Source organism: Brachyhypopomus gauderio, chromosome 12, assembly GCF_052324685.1.
Source record: "Brachyhypopomus gauderio isolate BG-103 chromosome 12, BGAUD_0.2, whole genome shotgun sequence".
Classification (NCBI taxonomy): domain Eukaryota; kingdom Metazoa; phylum Chordata; class Actinopteri; order Gymnotiformes; family Hypopomidae; genus Brachyhypopomus; species Brachyhypopomus gauderio.
This window is the reverse complement of record NC_135222.1, coordinates 2,373,495-2,397,545: the sequence shown is the minus strand read 5'-3', so window position 1 is coordinate 2,397,545 and position 24,051 is coordinate 2,373,495. Positions and strand designations below refer to the sequence as shown.

The following is a 24,051-nucleotide window of genomic DNA, read 5'->3' as shown; positions in this document are numbered from 1 at the left end:
TGTCCTGGCGACAGAGTGCTGTCTACTTTCAAAAACACAACGTCAAACCTGAAAAAAAAAAAAAAAACGGGGCTTGGCGGCGAACGTAAATTGTTACCGGGCGGGGTGTAAAATTGACTAAATTCAGTATTATATCGCGATCGATCGATCGCCGGTGGTTGGCGCCAGATCGAACTAGTAACTCATTGAATCATAGATGTGGATCAGAGGTAAATAAACTGGATTTTTTTTTCGGCGTGAGATATCGGAAGTGTGGCGTAAGCGTGTGAAGACAGTCAAATGCGTGTGTCTCAATGCGTGACAGTTGGCAACCCTGTAAGTGGGCGGAGTTGAACAGAAAGACTGTCTTATTTATTTATTTAAAAAACATGTAAGCCTATTTCAAGAAAAAGTTTACAAATGCCAGTGTCATTTTTGATGTTCCGGTTAAAATACATGTCAATAAAGTGAGTATTGGCAGAACTGGTAGTCATTTTCATGTTATAGGGGCGGGGGATCAGCCTCTGCTGAAAGTAACTAAAAGTAATCTAACTTAGTTACTTTTAAAAGCAAGTAGTCAGTAACTTAACTGAGTTACTTTTTAAAGAAGTAGTCAGTAGTCAGTAGTCGGATTACTGTTTCAAAGTAACTATGGCAACACTGGTCGTCACAGGTTGCGTCAGGAGAGCGACTCCTCCGCTATGCTATGGACTCCTCAGCCATTTTTAAAACCCAAGGAGCGAAGTCTGTTCCCTGGTCAAACGCCGAGGTACAAACCTTTCTGTTAATAATCAGCGATCAAAAAATCCAGGGCGAACTGGACGGGGCTACTAGAAATGTAAAGGTTTTTAGCGAGGTTTCCGCGCTAATGGCCACTCATGGCTACCAGCGGTCCATTCAGCAGTGCCGGTCGGTCTAAGCTAAAAAAGCTTAACGCGATTACCGGGCGGTGAAGGACCATAACGGACGCAGCGGAGCAAACCGCAAAGACTGGAAATGGTTCCAGCAAATGGATGTCATATACGGTCACCGGCCAGCCAGTAACGGAAGAGAAAGAGCTGGACAGACACGGCAATGTCAGTGCTGGAGGCCACGGAGAATGGTGAGTGTATTGTGATTTCAGTTTTACTAGGCTCGTAAAAGATGTAATATGAACGCATCTATTGTAAACGCAGGAATTTAGAGCTGTGTTTGTAGTTAATGTTACCACCACAGTCACTACTGTACAATAGCTAGCTCTTAGCCTTGCTAGTTGCTAGTTAGCTGTAGCCATAGCAGCGATGACGTGCTACACATTTTGTGCAGTTACGCTATATTGTTGTTGCTTTCACGGGAATGCTTGTGTTTAATATTTGTTATTTTTTACGTTCAAGATTCCTCTTCCACTGACGAGGCGAGCGGAGTTGGCGGAAAATGTTTCCTTCAACCGGGCTTTCCTCGGGGTGCTTGGCGAACTTGTGAACACCATGCGAGACAGACGCCAGTAAAAGCACACAAAATGTTGCTTGTAGTACTATAAATATTTATTTCATATAAAGCTATACGTATATATTTGCTTTTTGCACTTTTTTAAACTATAACTATAATTTACATATGTTGTACTTTAAATATCTATATTTCATAATAAAGTTTGATTTCATTTGATTGTATGACTGATGCTTTTTATGCAGGGTGTGTTCAGCCTGTTTGAGTAATACCAAATTATTATCAATAATTAGAGCAACCACATACAATAATGAAGATAAAGATAAATAAGATACAATAATGCTATTTGTTAAGGGGTGTTGTGCCGGTGTTGTGGTCGCATACAAATGCCGGTGTTGTGGTCGCATACAAATGATGTCACGACACTACAACCCGCGCGCCAACAGCGACTCCACCCACATTGGGGTGGTTCACCATTGTAATGGAAACACAACGCGACCGTACCGTTCCGTTGCGAAGCGACCCGTATCGAACCGTACCGCGCCAAGCAGGCCCTAGTGGAAATGCGCCATAAGACACACATGCCTAGGAGACCACGTGCTCCAGAGCTGCGGCTGACTGTTTCCAGGTTCTAAAGCATGCCTCTTATTTACGAGCACAATGGAACAACATGTTACAATGTACTCCACATACCATGGCATTTTCAAAAACCCATCAGCCTTGAGGAAAATCCACAATACGTCATGGTTTGGCACTTATACTAACGTATAAATATTATACTAACTTATATACTAAACTTAACTGAAAAAACAAACAAACAAAAAAGTTTGCATTTGTTTCTGCATGTATTCAACATTACTTTCAACTGTCTCAGCTTTTAGAGCTGAAAAGGTTTCAGTCTCTTGCATTTGAGCTCCTCCCATGTGAACTTCACCTATGACCTACAGTTGTGTCACCAAGACAACACCTAAGCTCATGACCAGTAAACTGGTCAATCCTCCATAGCACATCTGTGAGACATACGCACCACATTCCCACTCATCTTGGAGTCTCTGTCCAGTCACAGTAGTCACCACAATTATATGCATATTTTATATATCTCATTAAACATCACTGTTGCCTTTAAATACTAAAGCTAAAGTTCTGTTGGCAATGCTGTTGAGAATAAGGCAAAATTCAGAGGCAACAAAACAAAAGTCACTATTTGTTGGTTCCTTAATTTATTATTTTATGGAATGAAAAGAGATTAACATACTGTCATATTACAAAAAGGAATGGGAATATATGAGGATTTTTTTCTCTGAAATAAAATAAAATAAAATAAATAGGAAACGAGTGTTACGTTCTATCTCCCCCCTCCTTGACGAGCCACACCTCCGTGGTTGCTAGGGTCGGCCCCTTTTTGATTTCCTTGTTTATTTTGGTGGCTATGTCTTCTGTTCTTAGCTCCGCCCCTATTGATTAATGTTCAGCTGTTCCTAGGGGTTTTCTTGATTAGTTAGGCTTATAATTCTCTTGGGTTTAGTTCTTCGTTGTAAGTCACTAAGTGTTCATGATTTCTCAGCGATGTTCGCATTCCTGTGCCTCTTGGTTTATAGCGAGTGTCAGTTTTGTGGGTCGTGTTTATGAATCGTACTTTGGATGGTCTTTTAGCTTGTATTCGGGTTTTCTACATGGTTGTGTATGTTAATCAAACGTCCGTTTTCGTATGTGTAGTTTGATCCTGAATGAGTGATCGTTGCTGTGGTCGTTGCATTTAAAGTAATGTCTCTGTAGTAAATTTGTGTGTTCTTTCTTGTTTGCATTTGTAGTAAAATGGTTAGGTTAGTGGAAGAATTAGTTAACCTGGTCACTGTCATTTTTGTGTTGCTCGTATGTTGTATGTGTGTATTTATGTATCTAAGTTTATTTCAGCCTTCGTTGCTGTTAGTTCTACTGTTTTGTATAACCCAGTCTTTCATGCACTGTGTTGTGTATATTTATGTATCAGAGTGCTTCAGCCTTCGTTGCTGTGTGAGTTTTACTGCTGTGTATAACCCAGTCTTTCATGCATTGTGTAGAAGACCAACATGCCGCGTCGATCTCGTACAATACGAATCGGCGTTACCGCGATTCAACCAGTCTCGCTCTCGGTTCAAAATAAAACACACTCTGTATCGCATTTGTGTCTGCCCCCTTGTCATGAGTCGTTACAACGAGCAATTTAAATTTATTTTGGGTCTTGATCAAATTGTAAGGTGACAATGTTTTAATAAAGAGAGTAAATATTTTTGTGATTTGGTCAGGCAAATTTATTTTGACATCATGTTTCATGGACTGAACAAACTGATATACTGTGAGTCCATGTGATATCATTATAAATGCAGGTGTGCTGCATGTGTATAAATATTGGTCTAAAGTCCTCTTGTCTCTCACTGTAGTGTTTACATTACACTGCACGTCATTGTTTCATGAAAACATTTTAAACATCATGAATATGAACATTTTAATTAGGACTAATTACATTACAAATTAGATCAGCAATTACTTGAAATTTGAGATTAAATGTAAGATGTGAAAGTACAGATATCATGATTTATCTCTCGCCACACCACTCTCTCTGTTGCACCATCTTGTGGCCAACCAGTGTATTGACCTCGAGTTTGGCCTTTTCATTTTTTAAAATTCAGTTTATTATTTGAGACATGTTACTTTCAATACCCATGAATTCAAATGGTGGGGAAATTCCATGGCGATAAATAGTCAGCTGTTGAACACAAAAGCAAATTTTGTTAGAAAAATTAAACAAACATCACAACAAAGAGGAAATGTATGAAGCAAAGGTATTTTTATGCATGATTTTTACATAGAATGTTAAGTCAAAAACATATTTAACTCACATGGTGGCACAGATACTAAAATATAACCGTACCTCAGGAATTTTGACTTTAACATCAAAGCCTTCTTGAGTGGAAGATAGAGTGGCTGAAACTTGTTGTTCACTGTTTGTCTCATGTTTCTGATAGAAGCCCATAACGTAGGACACGCCCGGTAAATACTCCCCAATCCTTCAGAGTGGTAAGTTCAGATATTTGTTTTTACTTCAATGTTACATTTTTTTCTTGTCATTGCATTCTACATGAAATTACAACCAACCTACCAAAAACTGCTAATTTTCCATAGTACGTACCTATGGCCAACCATTTGAATGAATACAGGGACCGATCCCCAGTTCAGCTCTGTGGTTATGGAGGGCTTAGGTCCAGTCCTGCCCACAGTACACACCTTCACTGCCACCTCATAGGTCTGGCACTCTGCCCCCCATTTGAAATGAGCCTAAAGGAACAGTTAGCATGTTCGCATGTTGTAACTGGTAGAAGAGCCAACATCTGTAGAACATTCCAGAATGATCTTAGAGCTCAATACTGGCATCCTGCTGTATTCTCTAACTCTATACACAGTCGTGATCATGCAATACGACCACACCACTGAAATAACACAATGTCTGCTTTTCTTAATATAATTACCTTTGCTCCTGATTGAATCTTATCAATGTTGGCATCAGCACAAATTTTCCAGTTTGCCTCTTCGCCCACCTCAGAAATGATCAGCTCTATGTCGTCCACATGTGTGCTGGGTGTGTAATAGGCAGCACTCTTATAGCCCTGTGGCTTCCTGCTAGGACCGAGTGCCAGAACCTCCACTGTGAGCACAGGATCGGGAGTGATCTCCAAACCCTGCTTTAAAGACAACCCTGAAATGGTGAAACCTGAAGTGGTGGCATGACACATATTGTTACTATATTATATTTATTTATTCATTTGTTTAATAAGACCCTTAATTGTAACTCTGAAATGAAATTACAGTGCTTACTTGATTCTCCTGAGAGCTGGACAGCATGCCTTTTGAATCCTAAATTGATAATTTAAATATAGTATATCTAAACACTGTTTTAAATAGACTGAAAAGGTCAAATAACAAAGCGAATATGTACTAAATTGTTACAGTACCTTATTTGTTTTATGTGTAGTAACCATCAGTTGACTGTGTTCTGCTGGGTGTTTATGATGCCCACCACAGATCCGGATTCTGATCTTCTCTACAGGCTTGACAGTCTTGACTTTTGGAATATACAAGTGAGGGGAAACCAATTAATTTAGTAATTCAGTACGTTCAGTAAGAGAACTGATTCATAACAGCCTACCTGGCTGAATCTGAAAGGTAAAATGTGTGTATCCCAAGAGGTAGTAAAGAGGATATTCTTTAAGGTAATGGACCCGTTGCACTTCCAGTTCAGTACACATTGCCATCCCATAAACGCTTGCTTCAGCACAGTACTTTAACTTCGGGTGGTAAATGGCTGTACTTTTCTCCTGTCCCACAGAAATTAATTAAACTTTTAAACGGATAATGAAAATCGTTTATATCCATTATGCACTATCTTAAGGAATATCATACCTCATCATCTATAGAATCATCATTGTCTTCCGTTTCCATTGATAAACTTTCCTCAGAATCTTTCCTCACTGGTGTCATGGGGGTCATTTTGGTCAGTGATGGATCTTCAATATTCCTTGATACAGCATATATGTTGAAACTGTTCGGAAATGAGACATTGGTCAAATGATTGGTAAGCTGTGAATGTGCTCAAATTTCTTAGTGGAAAAATCTGGAAAGACCTACTCGACTGTCAAGAGCTCTGTGTCTTTTTTGGGGGGTGCAAGGTTGATCTCGTAATTGTTTTCTTTGGTGTTCTTTTTGAAGCCAATTTTCCAGGGCACAGACATGATAACTTTACTGTTCAGCTGGGCCCCACACTGAAAGAGGTCTGTGCTGATTCCATGAAAAGCAATAAAGTCCTTTGCCGATCTGAAACAAAAATGATTCTGTGCTCCAGTCAAAACACACAATTGTAATCACAGATACTTAGAAAGTGCATAAATAAATAACAAATTAAGAATCTCTCATGGTGAAAAGAACAGTGCAAAATGGCTAAGCAAAACATTATCAGCAATTCCATCCTTGGCTAATCTAGACAATAAAGAGGCCCCATAATTCAGAGCTCTTCGTGAATTCCACTAGAAATATAGGTCATGTTCTACATAATAAAGTAGATTATAGTCTATACTTTACCCAGCAAATCCGCCAGTTTCCAAAAAAATATCTGCAGTTGTCAGTTCATGTAATTGTTCTTTTGGTGGTGGGTTTATTTCAGCTTTTGCTGCAATTGTAAAAATGCTATCAGTGTCTTTGGCCTTAGATCATAATGTTTTATCACTTCTATAAGGTTGAATTACTAGATGGAATGATTTATTACCATTTACAGTTATGGCTGTCAATGAAATATAATATTTGCTGAATTCAGCAGGGAGGCCAAGACAAGTTGGCTGAATGAATCGGGTTTCGAAGGTGAGGAATGACTTTGTCCAGTGCCATGATATCCCTTTTTGTAGATTTTGGATAATATTCCATACTTTGTTTTCTTTGCTTGACATAATGCTCACAGACTTTATATTTGTATGAAAACAACAACATACATGTTAAGAAGCACTCAAAAGGCATCATTAAGACTGGACAGAAGGTAAAACAGATTATTTTCATCAAGAAGAAATTTTGTTTGATAAGAATTTGTGCCTTCAGGTTTACCTTCAGAATTTTTTGAATGACATTCTGATTCAAATCTACAAAGGAGACTTCTTGTCCAAATACCCTTGCATATACAGACAAGAGAGGTTTGTCTTTGGGTAGAGACTGCCATTTTGAGACCTTTAACCAGAAACAGGGAAATGTATCAGTTTGCTATCAGTTTGAAATATCAGCACTCATATGTGCTCTTCAAAATGAATATACTCACTATTCTCATGATCGTTGCAACATCAATAGCTCCAAATTCTTTGCCATTTCTGTCTTTGAAAAGATCATGAAGACCCTCTGCATGGACACCAAGCTATGTAAACATTGACATCAAATCAACACATGTTGTATAGTAAGCTAGTCATATAAAGTGGCCACTGCCACTTGTGACGTAACCCAGGAACTTCCCAGTTACCTCAACAAGTTGTAGTATTCTTCCAATAAAGTAAAGCCTTCCTTTTGAAATTATTGACGTTGGTATTGCATCTGTACCATTTCTCAGTATAAAAAATTCACCAGATGCACCAGTCAGAAGGTCATCTAAACAGTAGAACACAACACAGCCTTACACAACCACCTGTGTTCACTATTAATGTTTATATAATCATGCTGACACTAGTGAAAGCTGTGAACATGCTTTACATCTTCTAGATGTTACAAAATAATGTTACAAAACAAAAAAAATGGAATAATCCTACAATCTATTTGACAAATTCATATAATATGCAGGATTTCAGAGTCAATGCACAATTTAACTTACCATGGAACCAATCCAAACGTAGAGCCTGGCTGTATCGATAACTCAGGCGACCAAGTTTCTGAGCAAGTATTTTTACTGCAATATTACAAGACGTCGACCTTTTCGAGAGAACGTTATGAAGAAGCAATGAGATTTATGCTAAAATGTTGCAGTGATTGATGTGGAATATAGCATAGTGTAGATCTCTTACAGGTAATGGTTGTCAGGGGTGCGGGACATGGCGAGACCTCTTAGTCGTGAATAGACGAAGCTTGAGACCTGGAGGTCCATCTCGTGTAAAAGGAGCTCTGTCACTAATGAGATCACAGCTACAGGAGGCTTGGTCTCCAGAAGGATGATGGAAGCTAACATTCGTATTTTAGCAGGAATGGTCCTTTGGGCAAAGATAGTTAGAGCAATGTCCTGGACCTGAGGTGAAGGAATATAAATAACAGACTCATTTGTCATTGTGAGTCACATGTATTAGGTTAGGGACAGGCTAGTCTCATTGTTTAGACGTGTATAATCATTTACCTAGCTAAACTGAATTACCCTCCTTTTTCAGAGGGAAATTAAAATCAGATGCCTCAGAAATGTAACAACTGCAAATGGAGGAGATGTTTCTTTCCTTACTTAAGTGTCTGGAATAGAGACTAAGGGGAAGCTAGTTGTATACAAGTTCAACGCTGAGCTCCCAAACACAGGAGGATGTGTGTTTGGGACGTGTGTGGTGGCCTACATTGTGTGGGTCTCTGATTGCGAGGTGTCGGAGGGCCTGCACGGCTGCACTCTGAACATTGATGGGTAGGGTGTCCGCCTTGACCGAGAAACCAGGGAGGAACTTCATTATGGTCTTAATGCTTAAAAGATGGCCTGCATTTCCCAAGGCCTTCAGAGCAAGCACCATTTCTCCACTGATGCCTTTGGCGAGTCCGTTAGTGGCCATGTCAAGCAGCGGCTGGAGAACAATTGTAATTAAAATGACTGGTAATATAATTTGCAAATATCAATAGGTAATCTGGAAAGAAGTGGGTTTATGGATTCAATTGCACGTTATACCTGTACAATGACGACAGGACACGGATTCACACGAGGACAAGCTCTGTATACCAGAGAACCATATGATAAAACCACGGTATTCCACAGCAGAATGTTGGATTTACTGAAGGGGAGGGTTAAAAATTCCTGCAGAGAGATCAGGGTCTTAAATCAGTCTGACCAAAAATTTTCATAATAATGATTTCGATTTTTGGCAAAAGAACTAGTAAAAGTAACATTCAGTCTTTACCTTTGCCATCTCCACTAACTCGAGTTTAGCCGACAGGTGGCTGAAGGCTAACAAAAGTGTCTGTCCAGCCTCGTTTGCAGAGATATCTGTAGCTTTGAATCTGTTCAGAAGGAACTTGAGTACCCTCTCATCTGTCACCTCAACGACAGTGTCCAGGAACCACCTCCTAGCCATCACAACAAGGAGAACGTTCGAAGAATATAGCAAGCTTACACGTAACCATAACTGCTCTTCTAAAGTCCCCCACCTACCCACATCACCCACATTTCTTCTCCGAGGTTCACCTGGGGAGTAACACTGCAGTCGGAGCCTACAATACCAGTATCATCACTCCGACACGGAATGAAAACCTGGCGTTCATCACAAGACATTTACATTGACAATATCAACACCCAGAACTTTCATTCTAGTTACCTTATACTTAGCCTGATTGTGTGATTTGTTTGTGACTTGTGTATTCGTCTGTATAATTTGTTTTTGTGTAATTTGTGTGTTAACGGGCTGCCCAATGGAGGATGGGTTCCCTTTTGAGTCTTGGTCCTCCCGAGGTTTCTTCCTATTCCCCCATCATAGGGAGTTTTTATTTGCCACTGTCGCCTTTGGCTTGCTCATTAGGGATTTGGACCCGTAGTATTGTTAACCTTGTAAATCCTGTAAAGCTGCTTTGTGACAACATGTGTTGTGAAAAGCGCTATAAAAATAAACTTTGATTGATTGATTGATTGATCACCACATCACCAGATCAGTACCAGATCAGTAGTAAAGAAATACCTATGCTCATTGTTTGTGGAAAGCTGTTTCCACAACAGCTCCAGATCTTCTTGTGTTGTTGCACGAAGCAGTTGAATAAGATTAAGAACACGAGCACTTGTGGCACCATTGAGCTGGTGGATGTTATCTTGAGCCAAATGTTTGATGAGGTCTATAATCTATTGGGATCAGTGTGCAAAATCAGTGAAACGAACACTTTTTTTTTTGCATTAGACTATTCATACTATTTGCAAAGGTTACCTTTGGCAATGGCGTTGTTAGATCAATCATCAAAATTGGCATTGGCCCAAGACCTTTCACAACCTGGTACATCAGATCTCCCTTGCTTCTCACTTGACCCGTCACTGGTTTACCAACAGTCTCCATCTCTTTAAGCAGCACAATGTGCCGTCTGTAAATTGCATCAACAGAGCACAGTCAGCATAATCACTTTAAGCATATCATGATAAATTCTACAAATAATTGGATGATAGCTTATGAAGTAAAGTGAGTGTTTTGTTCCAAAATGAAATAAGAATAGGTACAATAATGAAATAACACTCAGAGGTTAACCGTAGACAATCATGGTGAACTCACGTGGCCTGTAGTTTAGAGGTGCCGCCCTTCACGTTAAAAGGGGAAAAGTGGTGTCTTTCATGGGCTGAGGCTTTGGTAATCAAACCACCACTTCCTGTAGACTTGACTGTATATGCGTATTTCACAGTAGCTACAACATTCTTGCCTCTCTGAAAAGATATTTATGTTTACAGCACTACGTATTTTCTTTGCATATATGTGCTAAGTGCACGATGAAGGAAACAAATTATAACAGAGTATACAGACCTCTTTACTGATTTTATTTTCTTCAGCCAGTGCCATTCCATCGTAAATTGCTACTTTTTGTTGGCAATTGGCAATGTCAACGACTTGTGTTACATACAGTTCCTCGGCGGTTGCGTTCTCTTCAATAGCATAAGAGCTTTGGCATACACCATGAATTCCAGCCTGATGAGTATTAACATATCTTTCTCATATCATTTCTGCACACTCATAGAATCATAGTGTTGCTGGCTAATATGTCAGGTTTGTTGAGAAGCCTGGTACCTCAAAGAGCTCATAAGCTTGGTGGGTGGTTTTGATTGTGACGTGCAGAAATCCGAGAATGCCTCTCACTATGTTCACGATAGTGTTGGAGACCTCAGGTGCAGCTTTTATGTCCGATACTTGACCTTTGGTGTATTCGAAGGTGAAGGGTCTGGTGAGCTCAGCTGCCAAGTGTTTGGTGAGGTTGGGTGCAGGCCTGAAGGAGCTCTCTCCAGGGAGCCCATTAAACTCTTCAAACGCTACATTGGAGACCTTACATGATACCATTTTGCCTTAGTATACATTTTTGGATTGTATGGTATTGTATATTATACTGTATATAATATGATAATGCAATACTGTATAAAATCAGCATGTGCCAGTGTACTTTAGAATATGATATTATAATCAATGTTCTGTTGGACTACATGAATGACATAATAATGAATCCGTTTTGACATACCCCAAGGAGAAACGTTTGCATTGATACACCAGTGATTTTAAAAGTGCACTGTAGTTTGATACCAGACTCGGCCAGGTCTGGCATGTCACGGCCGATGTTCACCATGCCAACATATTTATATTCATATGTTTTTTTGGGGTTGAGGGTGGGTTCTGAAATGTTGGTAGGCATAGAGGGATAAAACATACTGCTTGTTAGGGCCTGAACTTTAAAATAACTTAAGCAACGTGTAAGTATTGCTGCGTTTCCTCAACGAGCCAGAAATAGTTCGCAGTCAAAACAGAAATGTTTTGCTGACTCTGCTGAATGGAGTGATGACACAGCTGCTTCAGGACAGGATGATTCTTGAGCTTATATTTAAAAGCAATAAGATTTATTTTCAATAATTAATGTATGTAAAACAGGCTTACATACACTACCGTTCAAAAGTTTGGGGTCACTTAGTTTTTTTTCAATTTAGCTAACATTAAATGCATCAAAAATACACTCTATACATTATTAATGTGGTAAATGACTATTCTAGCTGTAAACGTCTGGTTTTTAATGCAATATCGACATAGATGTATGGAGACCCATTTCCAACAACCATCACTCCAGTGTTCTAATGGTACATTGTGTTTGCTAACTGTGTAAGGAGACTATTGGATATTTAGAAAACCCTTGAAAACCCTTGTGCAAGTAGGTTAGCACAGCTGAAAACAGTTTTGCTGATTAGAGAAGCTATAAAACTGACCTTCCTTTAAGCTAGTTGAGAATCTGGAGCATTACAATTGTTGGTTCGATCAAACTCACAAAATAGCCAGAAAAATACAACTTTCAATTGAAACTCGACAGTCTATTCTTGTTCTGAGAAATGAAGTCTATTCCATGCGAGACATTGCCAAGAAACTGAAGATTTCCTACAATGGTGTGTACTACTCCCTTCAGAGGAGAGCACAGACAGGCTCTAACCAGAGTAGAAGGAGAAGTGGAAGGCCCCGCTGCACAACTGAGCAAGAAGACAAGTACATTAGAGTCTCCAGTTTGAGAAATCGACGCCTCACAGGTCCTCAACTGGCAGCTTCATTAAATAGTACCCGCAAAACGCCAGTGTCAACGTCTACAGTGAAGAGGTGACTCTGGGCAGAGTGGCAAAGAAAAAGCCATATCTGAGACTGGCTAATAAAAGAAAAAGATTAATATGGGCAAAAGAACACAGACATTGGACAGAGGAAGATTGGAAAAAAGTGACAGACGAATCAAAGTTTGAGGTGTTTGGATCACATAAACGAACATTTGTGAGACGCAGAACAACTGAAAAGATGCTGGACGAGTGCCTGACACCATCTGTCAAACATGGTGGAGGTAATGTGATGGTCTGGGGTTGCCTTGGTGCTGGTAAAGTGGGAGATTTGTACAAGGTAAAAGGGATTTTGAATAAGGAAGGCTATCACACCATTTTGCAACACCATGCCATACCCTGTGGACAGCGCTTGATTGGAGCCAATTTCATCCTGCAACAGGACAATGACCCAAAGCACACCTCCAAATTATGCACAAACTATTTAGAGAAGAAGCAGGCAGCTGGTGTTTTATTGGTAATGAAGTGGCCAGCGCAGTCACCAGATCTCACTAGATCGCTTTCGTTCTTTGACGAAAGCAAAGTTTAAAGTAGAAAATTATTTCCAAAAAAAAAAACAAAACATTATTTCTACCTTGTCAATGTCTGGACTATATTTCTATTCATTTTGCAACTCATTTGATAAATAAAAGTATGAGATTTCAGGGAAAACACAAAATTGTCTAGGTGACCCCAAACTTTTGAACGGTAGTGTATATATTTTTTTATTATAATTATAAAATTTTTTTATTATATAATTATATATGAATGAGATCCAGTAAGTCTACTCTTGTTTCCTCTCTCTTACAATCATAATAAAAATAATTTCTTAATCCCCATGTTTATCAAAGCAGACATTCCAAGGAGTGTATTAGTTGTAACAAATAACTGTAGTTCAAAATATTTAAACTCCATAATGCAGTGACATATTGAAATTATGGTATATGTTTTATACTTACCATAATTGATGCTCTCACTTGCTGATAGAAAAAAAAACATTTAGATTTAAATCTGGCTTCATAAAAACAGTTATATCAATAACATAAACAACTGAATCACTGCCATGACTTAGACTTAGTTGGTATACTATATGCCAATTACATTCATACTGAATCATCATTGGCCTAAAATCTGGCATTCATGGTGCTATTTTTTACACTTTAATTTATGTTTACCAACCAGGTACACTGCGTACTTACCGGCGAAGGCCACAAAGAGGCAGAAGAGAAGCCAGAACATGGCGAGGGCTGAAACAGCCTCTGCCCACATGTCATCTTATATAGAGAAGCCCGCCCTCCCACTCCTCCCTGAACGACCTACCCTGGACCCACTTATGCCCTAGCAGGTGGACGACAAGGGCTCCGAGGTTCACACACATGCTCGCGCATGGCCGCTGTGAGGACAGGCGGTGGAGGACGGGGACATGTGGTGCAGGGACCCCGTGTGACGGGCCCATGCCACTGCGCGCTAGGGCAGAAGGTGCAAGTGTACCGCGACCGCGGGCCGGGTCAGTGAAACCCGCAAACACAGAGCAAAATAAACACACAGACGTCCATCTAGGCAGACGTTTGACCTTGAGTCATACCAAAACGCCTGCGTTTTTTTCACCCCTTTCTTTCATTTATATGGGATTGAACTGGTCTGGATTTTGATTGTATCAGTTCAAACCAAGTGCTGTTGTGGGGTGTGGTACTAGAAACACAGATGGTATGTGAAATTGATATTGAATTCTGTTTGGTGTAATAGCTGCATGACAAAAGTGAAACAATGCTATAAAATTAGACAGATGTAACCACAACTCTGTACGACATTTGCAATATAATGTGTGATGCTGTCTGGTGCAGAATAGCATGACTCTCATTAAATAATGATGATGAATATGTTAATGAATATGAAAGACGAATATGTATTGGATATATATACGAAGGCTCCACAAACTCCACACACATTTAGCCATTTAAAATACATATTACACATCACTGATGTAATATTACCAGTAATTTTCTGACAACTATTTTCAATTAAAACATAAAAGCATATATCAAAACTCAGCCTGCTTGCACTTACATTTGAATGGTGTACCATGGCGTAAACTCAGCCCCAACTCTGTTAAACCATACATTTATAATACATATGCATTTTAATTCTTCATGACCTACATTCAAGCCATCAGGCACAGTTGACACTGTTGAATGAAATTCAGGTTAAGTTTAACCTGTATCTAGCATAAATGAAAAGCAAAAAATTACACAATACTAACAGTCATTTAGTACAGTCATTTATACTGTACATTGAGAAATAGTCTTTCCACAGTTAGAAACACTAGTATAGGTATTAAAACAAGTTTAGATTATTGCAGTGAAAAGTAACTGGTCACAAGTACTTTAGATACTTTGAAAGTATTTTGTAGGTTTGGGTATTAAATTAGATAATTTATGTATTTTCATTATATATTTCCATGAGTGTTTGCAGTGAACAATAATTATTTTACATGCTCTGGTAATTTATTATGGGCCCTCAAACCATCCTTTCACAAATAATTCATCAGAATTAGAGGAATTCAGAGGAATTAAAGGAGTTAAAAGAATATCACTTCATATGACTAATAATAAGAAAAAGTGTTGGATTTCATACAGATAAAGTCATAAGAAAAACTTCCACGGCTGTCCTATCTGCAGTTTTACACCTGGTTCTGTATGAATGTTACATTTCTAGGGCCAGTATTAGTCTCACACTACTGCACTCTTTGCACGTGTGTTTCTTCCCTTGGTGGGATAACTGACATTACATATTCTGTCAACCCCCTGGTGACCAGCTAAGAAAAAGAGCTACTTTTCTGAAGACGTTTCGGAATGAATAAACTTTCTCTCAGTTTTTTCAGGGATAATTCTTATTCAATACAGCAAATGGCCTTTTTCCGTTTTAAACCTAAATAATTTGGGGCTGGTATGTTCCACAGTTTCTTTGTAATAACCGAAACATTCCTATTTACAAGTGTATGCTGGTATGACTGGTGATCCGTTATCAGGGGGTCTCATGCTTTGTCTTCATCTCAGGCATTCAAAACAACACGGGACATTCTTGAACAGTCTGTAGTACTCTTCCTGAACCTGGTAAGAACAGCAGGAGTCTGTGAAGCAGTCTCACAGTTCGAGATTGGTTTTGCACATAACATAACTAACAAACGCATGATTCAGAAACAAACAGCTTACCTTTCTAGACAAAACACAGAGGAATATGAAGATGAACATTCCCTGGAAGGCGTTAGCAAAAGTGAAGAGATAGGCTGTGAGCGTGGTCTCATTGAGGATGTGAACCACACCAAATGTCCAAGTGGCTCCAAGAACAAACAGGAGCGCAAGAGCTCCTCTTGCACAAGACCTGGGTTCAAAGAAGTGACTCCCATCAACACAGTTAAGGTTCTGAGTTCTATGATTCACAAACGAGTTCTATGATTCACAAATAGGTTCTATGATTCATGAACAAGTTCTATGATTCACAAATGAGTTCTATGATTCATGAACAAGTTATATGATTCACAAACGAGTTCTATGATTCATGAACGAGTTCTATGAGTCACAAATTAGTTCTATGATTCACAAACGAGCTCTATGATTCACAAACGAGTTCTATGATTCACGAACAGGTTCTATGATTCATGAATAAGTTCTATAATTCACAAACGAGTTCTATGATTCATGAACGAGTTCTATGATTCACAAACAAGTTCTATGATTCACGAACAAGTTCTATGATTCATGAATGAGTTCTATGATTCACGAACGGGTTCTATGATTCATGAATGAGTTCTATGATTCACAATTGAGTTCTATGATTCACAAACGGGTTCTATGATTCATGAACACATTCTATGATTCATGAACAAGTTCTATGATTCATGAACAAGCTCTATGATTCACAAACAAGTTCTATGAATCACGAACAAATTCTATGATTCACAAATGAGTTCTATGATTCATGAACGGGTTCTATGATTTACAAACAAGTTCTATGATTCACAAACAAGTTCTATGATTCACAAATGAGTTATATGATTCACAAACAAGTTCTTCGATTCACAAACAAGTTCTATGATTCACAAACGAGTTCTATGATTCACAAACGAGTTCTATTATTCACAAATGAGTTCTATGATTCATTACTTCTTACCTAATGTTTTCATAGTGACTGATTTCAGGCTTCTTTACTGCTGTGTGACGATAGACTTTGTAGATGATGACTGCAAATGCCAGCAAATTAACCTAAATGGGGCAATAAGAAAACAAAAGCTTATATGATTTTTTGTGATGTTTAATATTGATCCTGGATTTTAAAAGAAATGTATCGACTGTCGTAACCATCAAGAAAGCTAAACGATGATGAATTTCTGAGAAGCCCAAATAAACATGCTGGAGACCATTACAGCAACAAAATAATTTCTAATTACGTTAAAAACATGATAAAGCCCATGATAGTAAAGCAGGAAAATGACACAGGATGAAACATCTGGACTCACCAGAATAATCAGACATGCAGGCCCAATGAAGCTCCAGATGAAATTTTTTTCTGTGCTTAGCCAACATCTTAAAAAAAAACAGAAAGATTTTTGTGGAATAATTAATTTACTTTCCAATGGTATGAACCAGTAATGATTATTATTGTAGTATGAATCAGTAATGATTATTATTGTAGTATAAATCTGTAATGATTATTATTGTAGTATGAATCAGTAATGATTATTATTGTAGTATAAATCAGTAATTATTATTATTGTAGTATGAATCAGTAATGATTATTATTGTAGTATAGATCAGTAATGATAATTATTGTAGTATGAATCAGTAACGATAATTATTGTAGTATGAATCAGTAATGATTATTATTGTAGTATGAATCAGTAATGATTATTATTGTAGTATGAATCAGTATGTCCTTTTTACTATGGGTTTCATAGTCACTACAGCCAGTTTGTGGGAAACCAAGGCCAAGATGACCATCTTGACCATCAATCAGAAATCTCATTAAGAGAATCAGTGCAGTGCAGCGATGGCCTGAGGCGTACTCACACATTATTTGTACCATAGTATTTATAGCCAAGAGTTACTGAGATTGCAACAACCACCGCGGGACTTCCGTATCCGAATATGTAAAAGTTGCGGTGTAGGAAGCCTTTGTTGTAGATGACTCCCACGACAATCAGGTACAGGTGTATGCCCTCGATACACATCCACGCAAAGGCAGCCAGGAAGAAGTAGTGTAACAAGCCAGCAACAACGGAACAAAACAGCTGAAACAAAGACGACCATTGTTACTACGCCACGCCGTGGACAGGAGGCCCGGTGGGTACGGCTAACGCTTGACCGGTGCTGCCTGCTCACCTTGTGAGTGTACATGTTTATCCCAATCAGGAAGATGAACTCAGCCATGAAGAGACTGCAGCACATGTTCTTGTGGATGGTGGTCCTAGTGCTTTGGATCTCGCTGAAGAACCAGAAGGTGAAGATGCACATGAAGAGACAGATGATGGAGATCACCATGCCAAGCTGGGTGATGCGGGTCAGCACGTTGTAGTGAGCAGCGAGCTGGGAGAGGGAGGAAAAGGAGGAGTGGCCATTGGGCTGTGTTCCAAATTGACACTCGAGTGCACTAGGTCAATGAAAGTCAGTACTTCATAAATGTGCCCTTAGCCTTTTATCATGTGTAAATGGGACAGACGTCATTCAGTGCAATGTAACGGTGCACATGCTGGCCCTGCTGAGGGTTAAAAGTACACTTTTGTAAATACATACACACAATAAGTATAAAGTATAAGGTAAGTATAAAGTAATGCTTTATTCAAATGTACATTCAACGTATGTTGTAACAAATGCACCAGTGTACAAGTGACCCGTGTAAATTTGTGACATTTCGCCATCGTTTCCCCCAGTCCGATGTCATACGGCGTATACGGCGCAGACTCACGTTGGCACGGCCCGATGACATCAGTATGGCGAAGTGTGTGAGGTGATCACAGGTGCAGGTGGTGTGGGTCTTGTTGCTGCGAGAACGTTTGCATCCCTCAATGGACCACCGGCCCTTCATGGTGACCGGGGAGTAGTCCCAGAAGGCACATTTTGTCTCATCACTGCCAGGGTCTATGGGCTTAATGAAGAGGTGGAGACGAATCAAGGGTGAACGCTTCAGCCAGTGTGAGCACTGTGTGTGTGTTCTCAGAGAGACGGCCCATTAAGTAAGACAAGTCGTTTAGTTTCTAATGGGTTCCAAGTGCTAATTCAGGATGCTGCTTTGCTCCGGTGCGAATGCGGCGTCGGGCCGGTCTGCACGTACCTCGCTGTGTCTCAGTGTGAAGGTCACACGGTCCAAGGGGAACGCTGTGGGCGGAGCCACCGCAGCCGCTATTATGGGAGAATGCACCACAATCTCCCCTGCAGCGGCATAGCGATTGTAGTCCGTCACTCCGGGGTCAGACGTGGGCTTCAGTAGAGGACCGATGCTGTCGTAGCGCAGGAATATGACGGAGACGCTCCCTAATGCACAGGACAGCACAAACCATGCAGTGCCTTCCCGAGTCACTCTGGGTTGCATGCACCATTAACATCAGCACAATTTACAGGGCCTCGATTCTGGCCATTTTTTTTCTCACCATTTTTATTTCCCTCTTTAATAGTCTTCGCACTCAGTGATATGGAATCTCCCCCAATGGAAGCAGAGACACGAGACTTCTGCTGGTGGTGGTGGTCAAATTTGTAGAGCTTCAGTTCTGAAAACGGGGGGACGCATCATTCTAAGGCAAGCGTTTCTCCAACTGTAAGCAGCGTGGCATTGTTGTTAGATTTAGACACAGTATATTACCTCAGAGGGAGGACAAAAGAGAGTTACTGGAGGTACTTCAGAGACCCTGCAGTATTTCACCATACAAGTGCAATCGGCTGCCGGGAAAAAAAAACTTAGAATGCCACAGAATTCTGTGGTTCCTCTTGGCCTCTCATCTTACCTACATTGCCCCTGCCGACCTCCAGCTCGGCAGGGTGCTTGTACGCCTCGGTCAGCACCAGCGCACCCTTCTCCGCCGTATGGAGGAGCTTGGTGATGCAGTACTCCTTCACGTCTGCCTTCAAGTCAGCCCACGTCACCATTTCCTCCTTCTCCACCAGATTATTCACACTTTCCACTAAATCCTAAGAGAGCGCATGCATATTATGTCCATGTTCGATGAAGTAATTTTTTGTTAATTGACCATACATACCTCACTAACAGCAATTACACGGCCATTTTAGGATCACTTCACATTTGGATTTTTTAAAAATCTGTCATATTCAGGCATGACATTTAAGTGCCAGTGATTAATAATGATTTTACTGGTGAATCACCAGAGAGGCAAAAAATGTTTTAAGTATGACGTTAAAATCGATGAACATGCTGTATTTTTGACTACACTCATGATAAAATACAGTGGAATTAATTCAGCATTGCCAGGTAGGACTATATAGAAGAATTACCCTTATAGTTGTGTTTATGGCGCTGTCTTTCTTAGATTCGTTTACAAAACGTAAGGTGGAGGCCGCCATGGCTTCGACGTAAGAGATGACAGCGACTGGAACAAGGTCACCTGCTGTTTGCTTTCTTATCTCCTCCATTTGCTTCTCTGGATCTCGCAGGTTAATGATCTACAGTGGAACATGTTAAGCAGCGTTCAATACTATTTCAGAGTGTGAGCAGTCATCACTTACAGAACAGGCACTCGGTTACAGCAGTATCAAATGATGGCTAGCCAGTCTCACAGAAATCCACCATAGTGACTCGGTGCACCAAGGGGAATTTTGAAGTGTCACTTTCTGCAATAGCCCATTTTCAGTGTTATTTGTCTAGAGTAAATCATGTCAAGCCAAAATCTTTGCCAGTATGAGTTGCTCTCCCTAAAGCCCCTCGTAAAACGGTCAGGGCTAGCAAAACAACAAGAGGGGGATGAAATTACACTTCCTTTTGACCTCAAGGTCATCACGTTGCTGGATGTACGTGGACAAAAGCATGCTCAGCAACTTGTGGTCCCACAACAGTGGGGCTAAAACCTTATAAACCTACAATGGAAAATAAAGTTCATGGGATCACCATCTTTGCTGTTAGTCAGGGTAATCGGTGAGGTAGTTTTATGCACATAGAATCAAAATTGAATATAAGCATCAAAAAATGAAAGATTAGCAAATAAATTTTTTTTGTTCTAAATCAGTTGCTGTAGCTACCTATACACACACAATATGAGGCTTGAAAAAATAACCGCTCAACGTTTTACTACCACTACAAAGACAAAACGGTTAATAACTCTGTAAATACATATATAAACATAAATATAACACAATTTAATCAAATGCAGCAAAATAATAAAAATGTTTTCAGGCGTTCAGCGACACTTAATCATGCCACTTAATTGTCGGCAACTGAGTTTCATAAAAGTACCACCAGAGAGTGCTATTTTCTCTACAGTCATCTCCGAATGCCCAGCGGGACCGAGCAGGAGCAGATGACGTCCGCTCGAGACTCACCAGCTACGTACAAGTACATCTTCATTTACCAGAGTCATTTGTCTCTTTTTGTAAATGAATCATACCACTGTAGCGCAAAACCAGGGGAAAATATGTTTTAATATCCAATTACCACTCTCTTAAAAGGTTTAACTGCATAATAAGATCGATATAGTGACTGAAATTAAAACTGAAATTCTATAATTTTGTTTTCATGGCTGTTCTTGCATGGTCCAGTACTATCATAATACTTCACACCTGGTCAGGAAAGTAAGTCCAATTTCCCAGAATGCCAGTGGTCATCATGGAAGCTCTTACTGTGCAATTACATTAACAGCTGTTTCCCGAACACAGTGTGACCACCAAGGTCCATGGAAAGTATGTTAAAAGGGCCACTCTCAGCAAAGTGAGAGGAAAAACATCCCACTGACCTATAGATCGTATGTGCACACACACAATATCTATACATACACTGTACATACACTCTCTCCCTCTCTCTCTCTCTCTCTCTCTCTCTCTCTCTCTCTCTCTATATATATATATATATATATATATATATATATATATATATATATATATATATATATATATATATATATATATATATATATATATATAAAGAAAAAAGTGAATTGTTGCCATAACAATAGTGACTAACACATCATAAAAGCTAACGTATTATAGCAACAATACTCACGTTTTTCACCGTGTTGTTAACGGTCTCAGAAATACACCTTGTGTCTTGATGACACTCCTTTTTCGGGTCCTCTGAAAAACCAACACAAGCCTCAGTGACTTCATCATAATACATAATACAAATACATAATCATAATACAAATTCCTTTAAACCACAGACACAATCAAACAACAAGAGTTGAGTTCACCTGTGCATTCGGTGCTATTGTTTGGTTGAAACCAGGCGACTCCCATTGATACCGTGTAACCTCTTTGGCATGAGCAGTAGAAAGAGCCATTTGTGTTGTGACATTTGGAGAAAGGCCCACATCTCTGGCTGTCCTTACACTCATTGATATCTGCAGGACACACGGGAGTGGTAGTGATGTCAGCAACTGGACCTGGAGCTGCTGTCTTATCTAATGCGAACAGTATGCACAACCGTACAAACGGAACATGTACGCGGGTCCTCACCCATGCAGTGGGTCCCGTCATTGGTTTTGAACTGCTGGCCTCCAGTTGATGAGTATCCAGATTTACAGGTACAGTAATAGCTTCCCTCTGTGTTGTTGCATGTGGCGTTCTCCCCACATATTTGAGTGATGTTTAGACACTCATCGTAGTCTATAAGTTGTATAAAAAAGGTACATGAATCAACAAGGGCTTATGAGCTGCTGCGTTCTATGTAGGATATACACCACTGTGTGGTAAATCTTACTATGAAGTTTACTTTGTTTTTTTATAAAGGTTATATTTTCCTATCGTCAATAATCCTGGCTCAGGGTGACATCTCAGATTTCTTTTGTCTAATTACATTTTATTACAATTTTATAAAATGTAATATTTCTAAATTACATTTTGATCATATTTTAAACAACATGCCAGAGAAATTCAGTGTCTTGAAAGCCCAGTGTATTGCCTGTGATATTTGCAAATAAAATAAATAAAGAAAAAGGCGATCAATAAAAATATAGATTCAAAATAAAAAATAAAATAAAGATGTGTTTTGCTTGAAATCGTTAGCATATTAAACTATCCAAAACATGTTGAAATTGAATGTGGTTGTGCACCAAACATCTACTTACCGCTACAGACCTTGATTCCGTCCCCTATAAAGCCGTCATCACAGAAACACGCATTACTGGAGACATTTTTTTTCAGACAACTTGCGTGCCGGTGGCACGATTTACAAATGTCATTCAGTTTGCATGGATCCAGGACAGTTGAAAGCCATACTTTAAAAAGGAGGGGGGGAGAGAGAGAGAGAATATATTTGGACTGAAGGAAAATATATTTTTGAAACTAATAAATTGTAATATTTGCTATCCACTTTACATTTTTTTGTTTTACATACTAAAGAACTAGTTTCAAAATATGTTATTGACTTTTTTCATACAGTGTCTGTACTGTATATTAGATACATTTAAGTTGAAATAAATTTTACAAATCAAGCAAGAAAACAAGCCCACAAAACAAATAAACAAATAACAAGCATACAAATCTCTTCCAGTTCTGAAGGAAGACTTATGGTGATTTTCAGACAACACAGAATCGCTTGTTTAGTTACACCGACATATAGTTAAGACTGAAGCACTGATTGGAAAAGAAAGCCAGTTGTGTCCTACCTGCCCAAAGTATGAGTTTCATCGGTGAGTTAAAGAAAGACTCCATTTGTGTTTAAAGACTGGGCCACTTGTACCAGCAGCAGTGCGCCCGTGTGACGTACATCATTTCCTGTCTTCAGTTTCCTGTTTCTCTAAACCTGACCCTTCCTGTATTTTTCCCCAATGAGCTCTCACAAACATGGTTGAGGGACACGCCAACAGCATCACAGTATTATAAGGATACTGTGGCAAGATAAGGCCGCTCTCCCAAACTGTGTCCAGTATCACAGTGTAGGTAATGATGCTGCATAGATTACAACACACAGGAGTTAAAATATTATGAAGGAATAGCCTACTGATGGAATAAAGACTCGGTGAAAAAAATACTTCAGTGATAACTCATGTTTCAAATGCTGTCAAGCTGAAAACCAAAACACTTTTCAACAACAAATCATAAATCAAAATCTATCCTATTGTGTGACTAGATATGTGTTTTTGTAACAAAAAGAGAATAGTTCAGAATTGACTTTTGGCCTTGATGCCAGCCATTATGATTGAGGTTATGTGACTCAAGTTGTTACATTATTCAGGAAAACCTAAGCATTCTGCACAAATTTAAAGGTGAGCCAGTTTCCAGAGTCTGTATTCTATTCAAGCTTCCGCCCCCTCATTAGTCCCCTCTTCCCACTTCATCTCCTAATTATTTGACCTGAATTCTACTCAATACTACGGCTGTCTTAAACTGACTTTAAATGTCTTCAGTAGAATCTTTGTCCTTGACGAGATCAAGTAGCGTGAGACCTCAGTGTTAGTT

The 24,051-nt window shown here is 39.4% G+C and overlaps 2 protein-coding genes across 4 annotated transcripts; both read right to left on the bottom strand.

The window, feature by feature from the left end:
- Window positions 1-3,680: 3,680 nt before the first annotated feature.
- vtg3 (vitellogenin 3, phosvitinless) lies at window positions 3,681-13,738 on the bottom strand. Of its 3 annotated transcripts, none has more exons than XM_077024364.1 (27): window positions 13,639-13,738; window positions 13,399-13,419; window positions 11,341-11,492; window positions 10,899-11,150; window positions 10,638-10,799; window positions 10,392-10,540; window positions 10,056-10,206; window positions 9,816-9,973; window positions 9,045-9,210; window positions 8,816-8,941; window positions 8,496-8,714; window positions 7,968-8,185; window positions 7,778-7,875; window positions 7,433-7,557; window positions 7,238-7,330; window positions 7,030-7,149; window positions 6,701-6,890; window positions 6,517-6,604; window positions 6,067-6,252; window positions 5,842-5,980; window positions 5,588-5,756; window positions 5,394-5,503; window positions 5,257-5,295; window positions 4,911-5,123; window positions 4,574-4,719; window positions 4,316-4,451; window positions 3,681-4,150 (listed from the first exon to the last, which is right to left on the bottom strand). In XM_077024364.1, exons 1-27 carry the CDS (start codon window positions 13,706-13,708, stop codon window positions 4,070-4,072), a joined length of 3,777 nt encoding a protein of 1,258 aa, XP_076880479.1. In that variant the 5' UTR covers window positions 13,709-13,738; the 3' UTR covers window positions 3,681-4,069. The 3 variants fall into 3 exon arrangements, with proteins under 3 accessions (XP_076880479.1, XP_076880480.1, XP_076880481.1); XM_077024365.1 differs by having other exon boundaries at window positions 4,911-5,120; XM_077024366.1 differs by lacking the exons at window positions 13,399-13,419; window positions 13,639-13,738 and having other exon boundaries at window positions 11,341-12,951.
- Window positions 13,739-14,325: 587 nt separating this feature from the next.
- adgrl4 (adhesion G protein-coupled receptor L4) lies at window positions 14,326-23,362 on the bottom strand. The gene is made up of 16 exons (XM_077024367.1): window positions 23,259-23,362; window positions 22,719-22,868; window positions 22,108-22,257; window positions 21,843-21,992; window positions 21,656-21,726; window positions 19,939-20,106; window positions 19,434-19,617; window positions 19,083-19,199; window positions 18,767-18,966; window positions 18,401-18,580; window positions 17,818-18,021; window positions 17,506-17,726; window positions 16,956-17,022; window positions 16,610-16,701; window positions 15,652-15,820; window positions 14,326-15,549 (listed from the first exon to the last, which is right to left on the bottom strand). Exons 1-16 carry the CDS (start codon window positions 23,302-23,304, stop codon window positions 15,487-15,489), a joined length of 2,232 nt encoding a protein of 743 aa, XP_076880482.1. The 5' UTR covers window positions 23,305-23,362; the 3' UTR covers window positions 14,326-15,486.
- Window positions 23,363-24,051: the final 689 nt, after the last annotated feature.

What these genes read in the sequence shown, in the direction of transcription:
- vtg3 (XM_077024364.1), bottom strand. Translation starts at nt 13,708, where the DNA reads ATGTGGGCAGAGGCTGTTTCAGCCCTCGCCATGTTCTGGCTTCTCTTC. An exon ending in GAAACTGGCGGATTTGCTGG is followed by an intron (nt 6,253 to 6,516) that starts GTAAAGTATAGA and finishes TTTTTGTTTCAG; the next exon opens with ATCGGCAAAGGACTTTATTG. An exon ending in ATTCAAATGGTTGGCCATAG is followed by an intron (nt 4,452 to 4,573) that starts GTACGTACTATG and finishes ACCACTCTGAAG; the next exon opens with GATTGGGGAGTATTTACCGG.
- adgrl4 (XM_077024367.1), bottom strand. Translation starts at nt 23,304, where the DNA reads ATGGAGTCTTTCTTTAACTCACCGATGAAACTCATACTTTGGGCAG. An exon ending in AGTCACTATGAAAACATTAG is followed by an intron (nt 15,821 to 16,609) that starts GTAAGAAGTAAT and finishes CTTTGAACCCAG; the next exon opens with GTCTTGTGCAAGAGGAGCTC. An exon ending in TCTGTGTTTTGTCTAGAAAG is followed by an intron (nt 15,550 to 15,651) that starts GTAAGCTGTTTG and finishes TGTTCTTACCAG; the next exon opens with GTTCAGGAAGAGTACTACAG.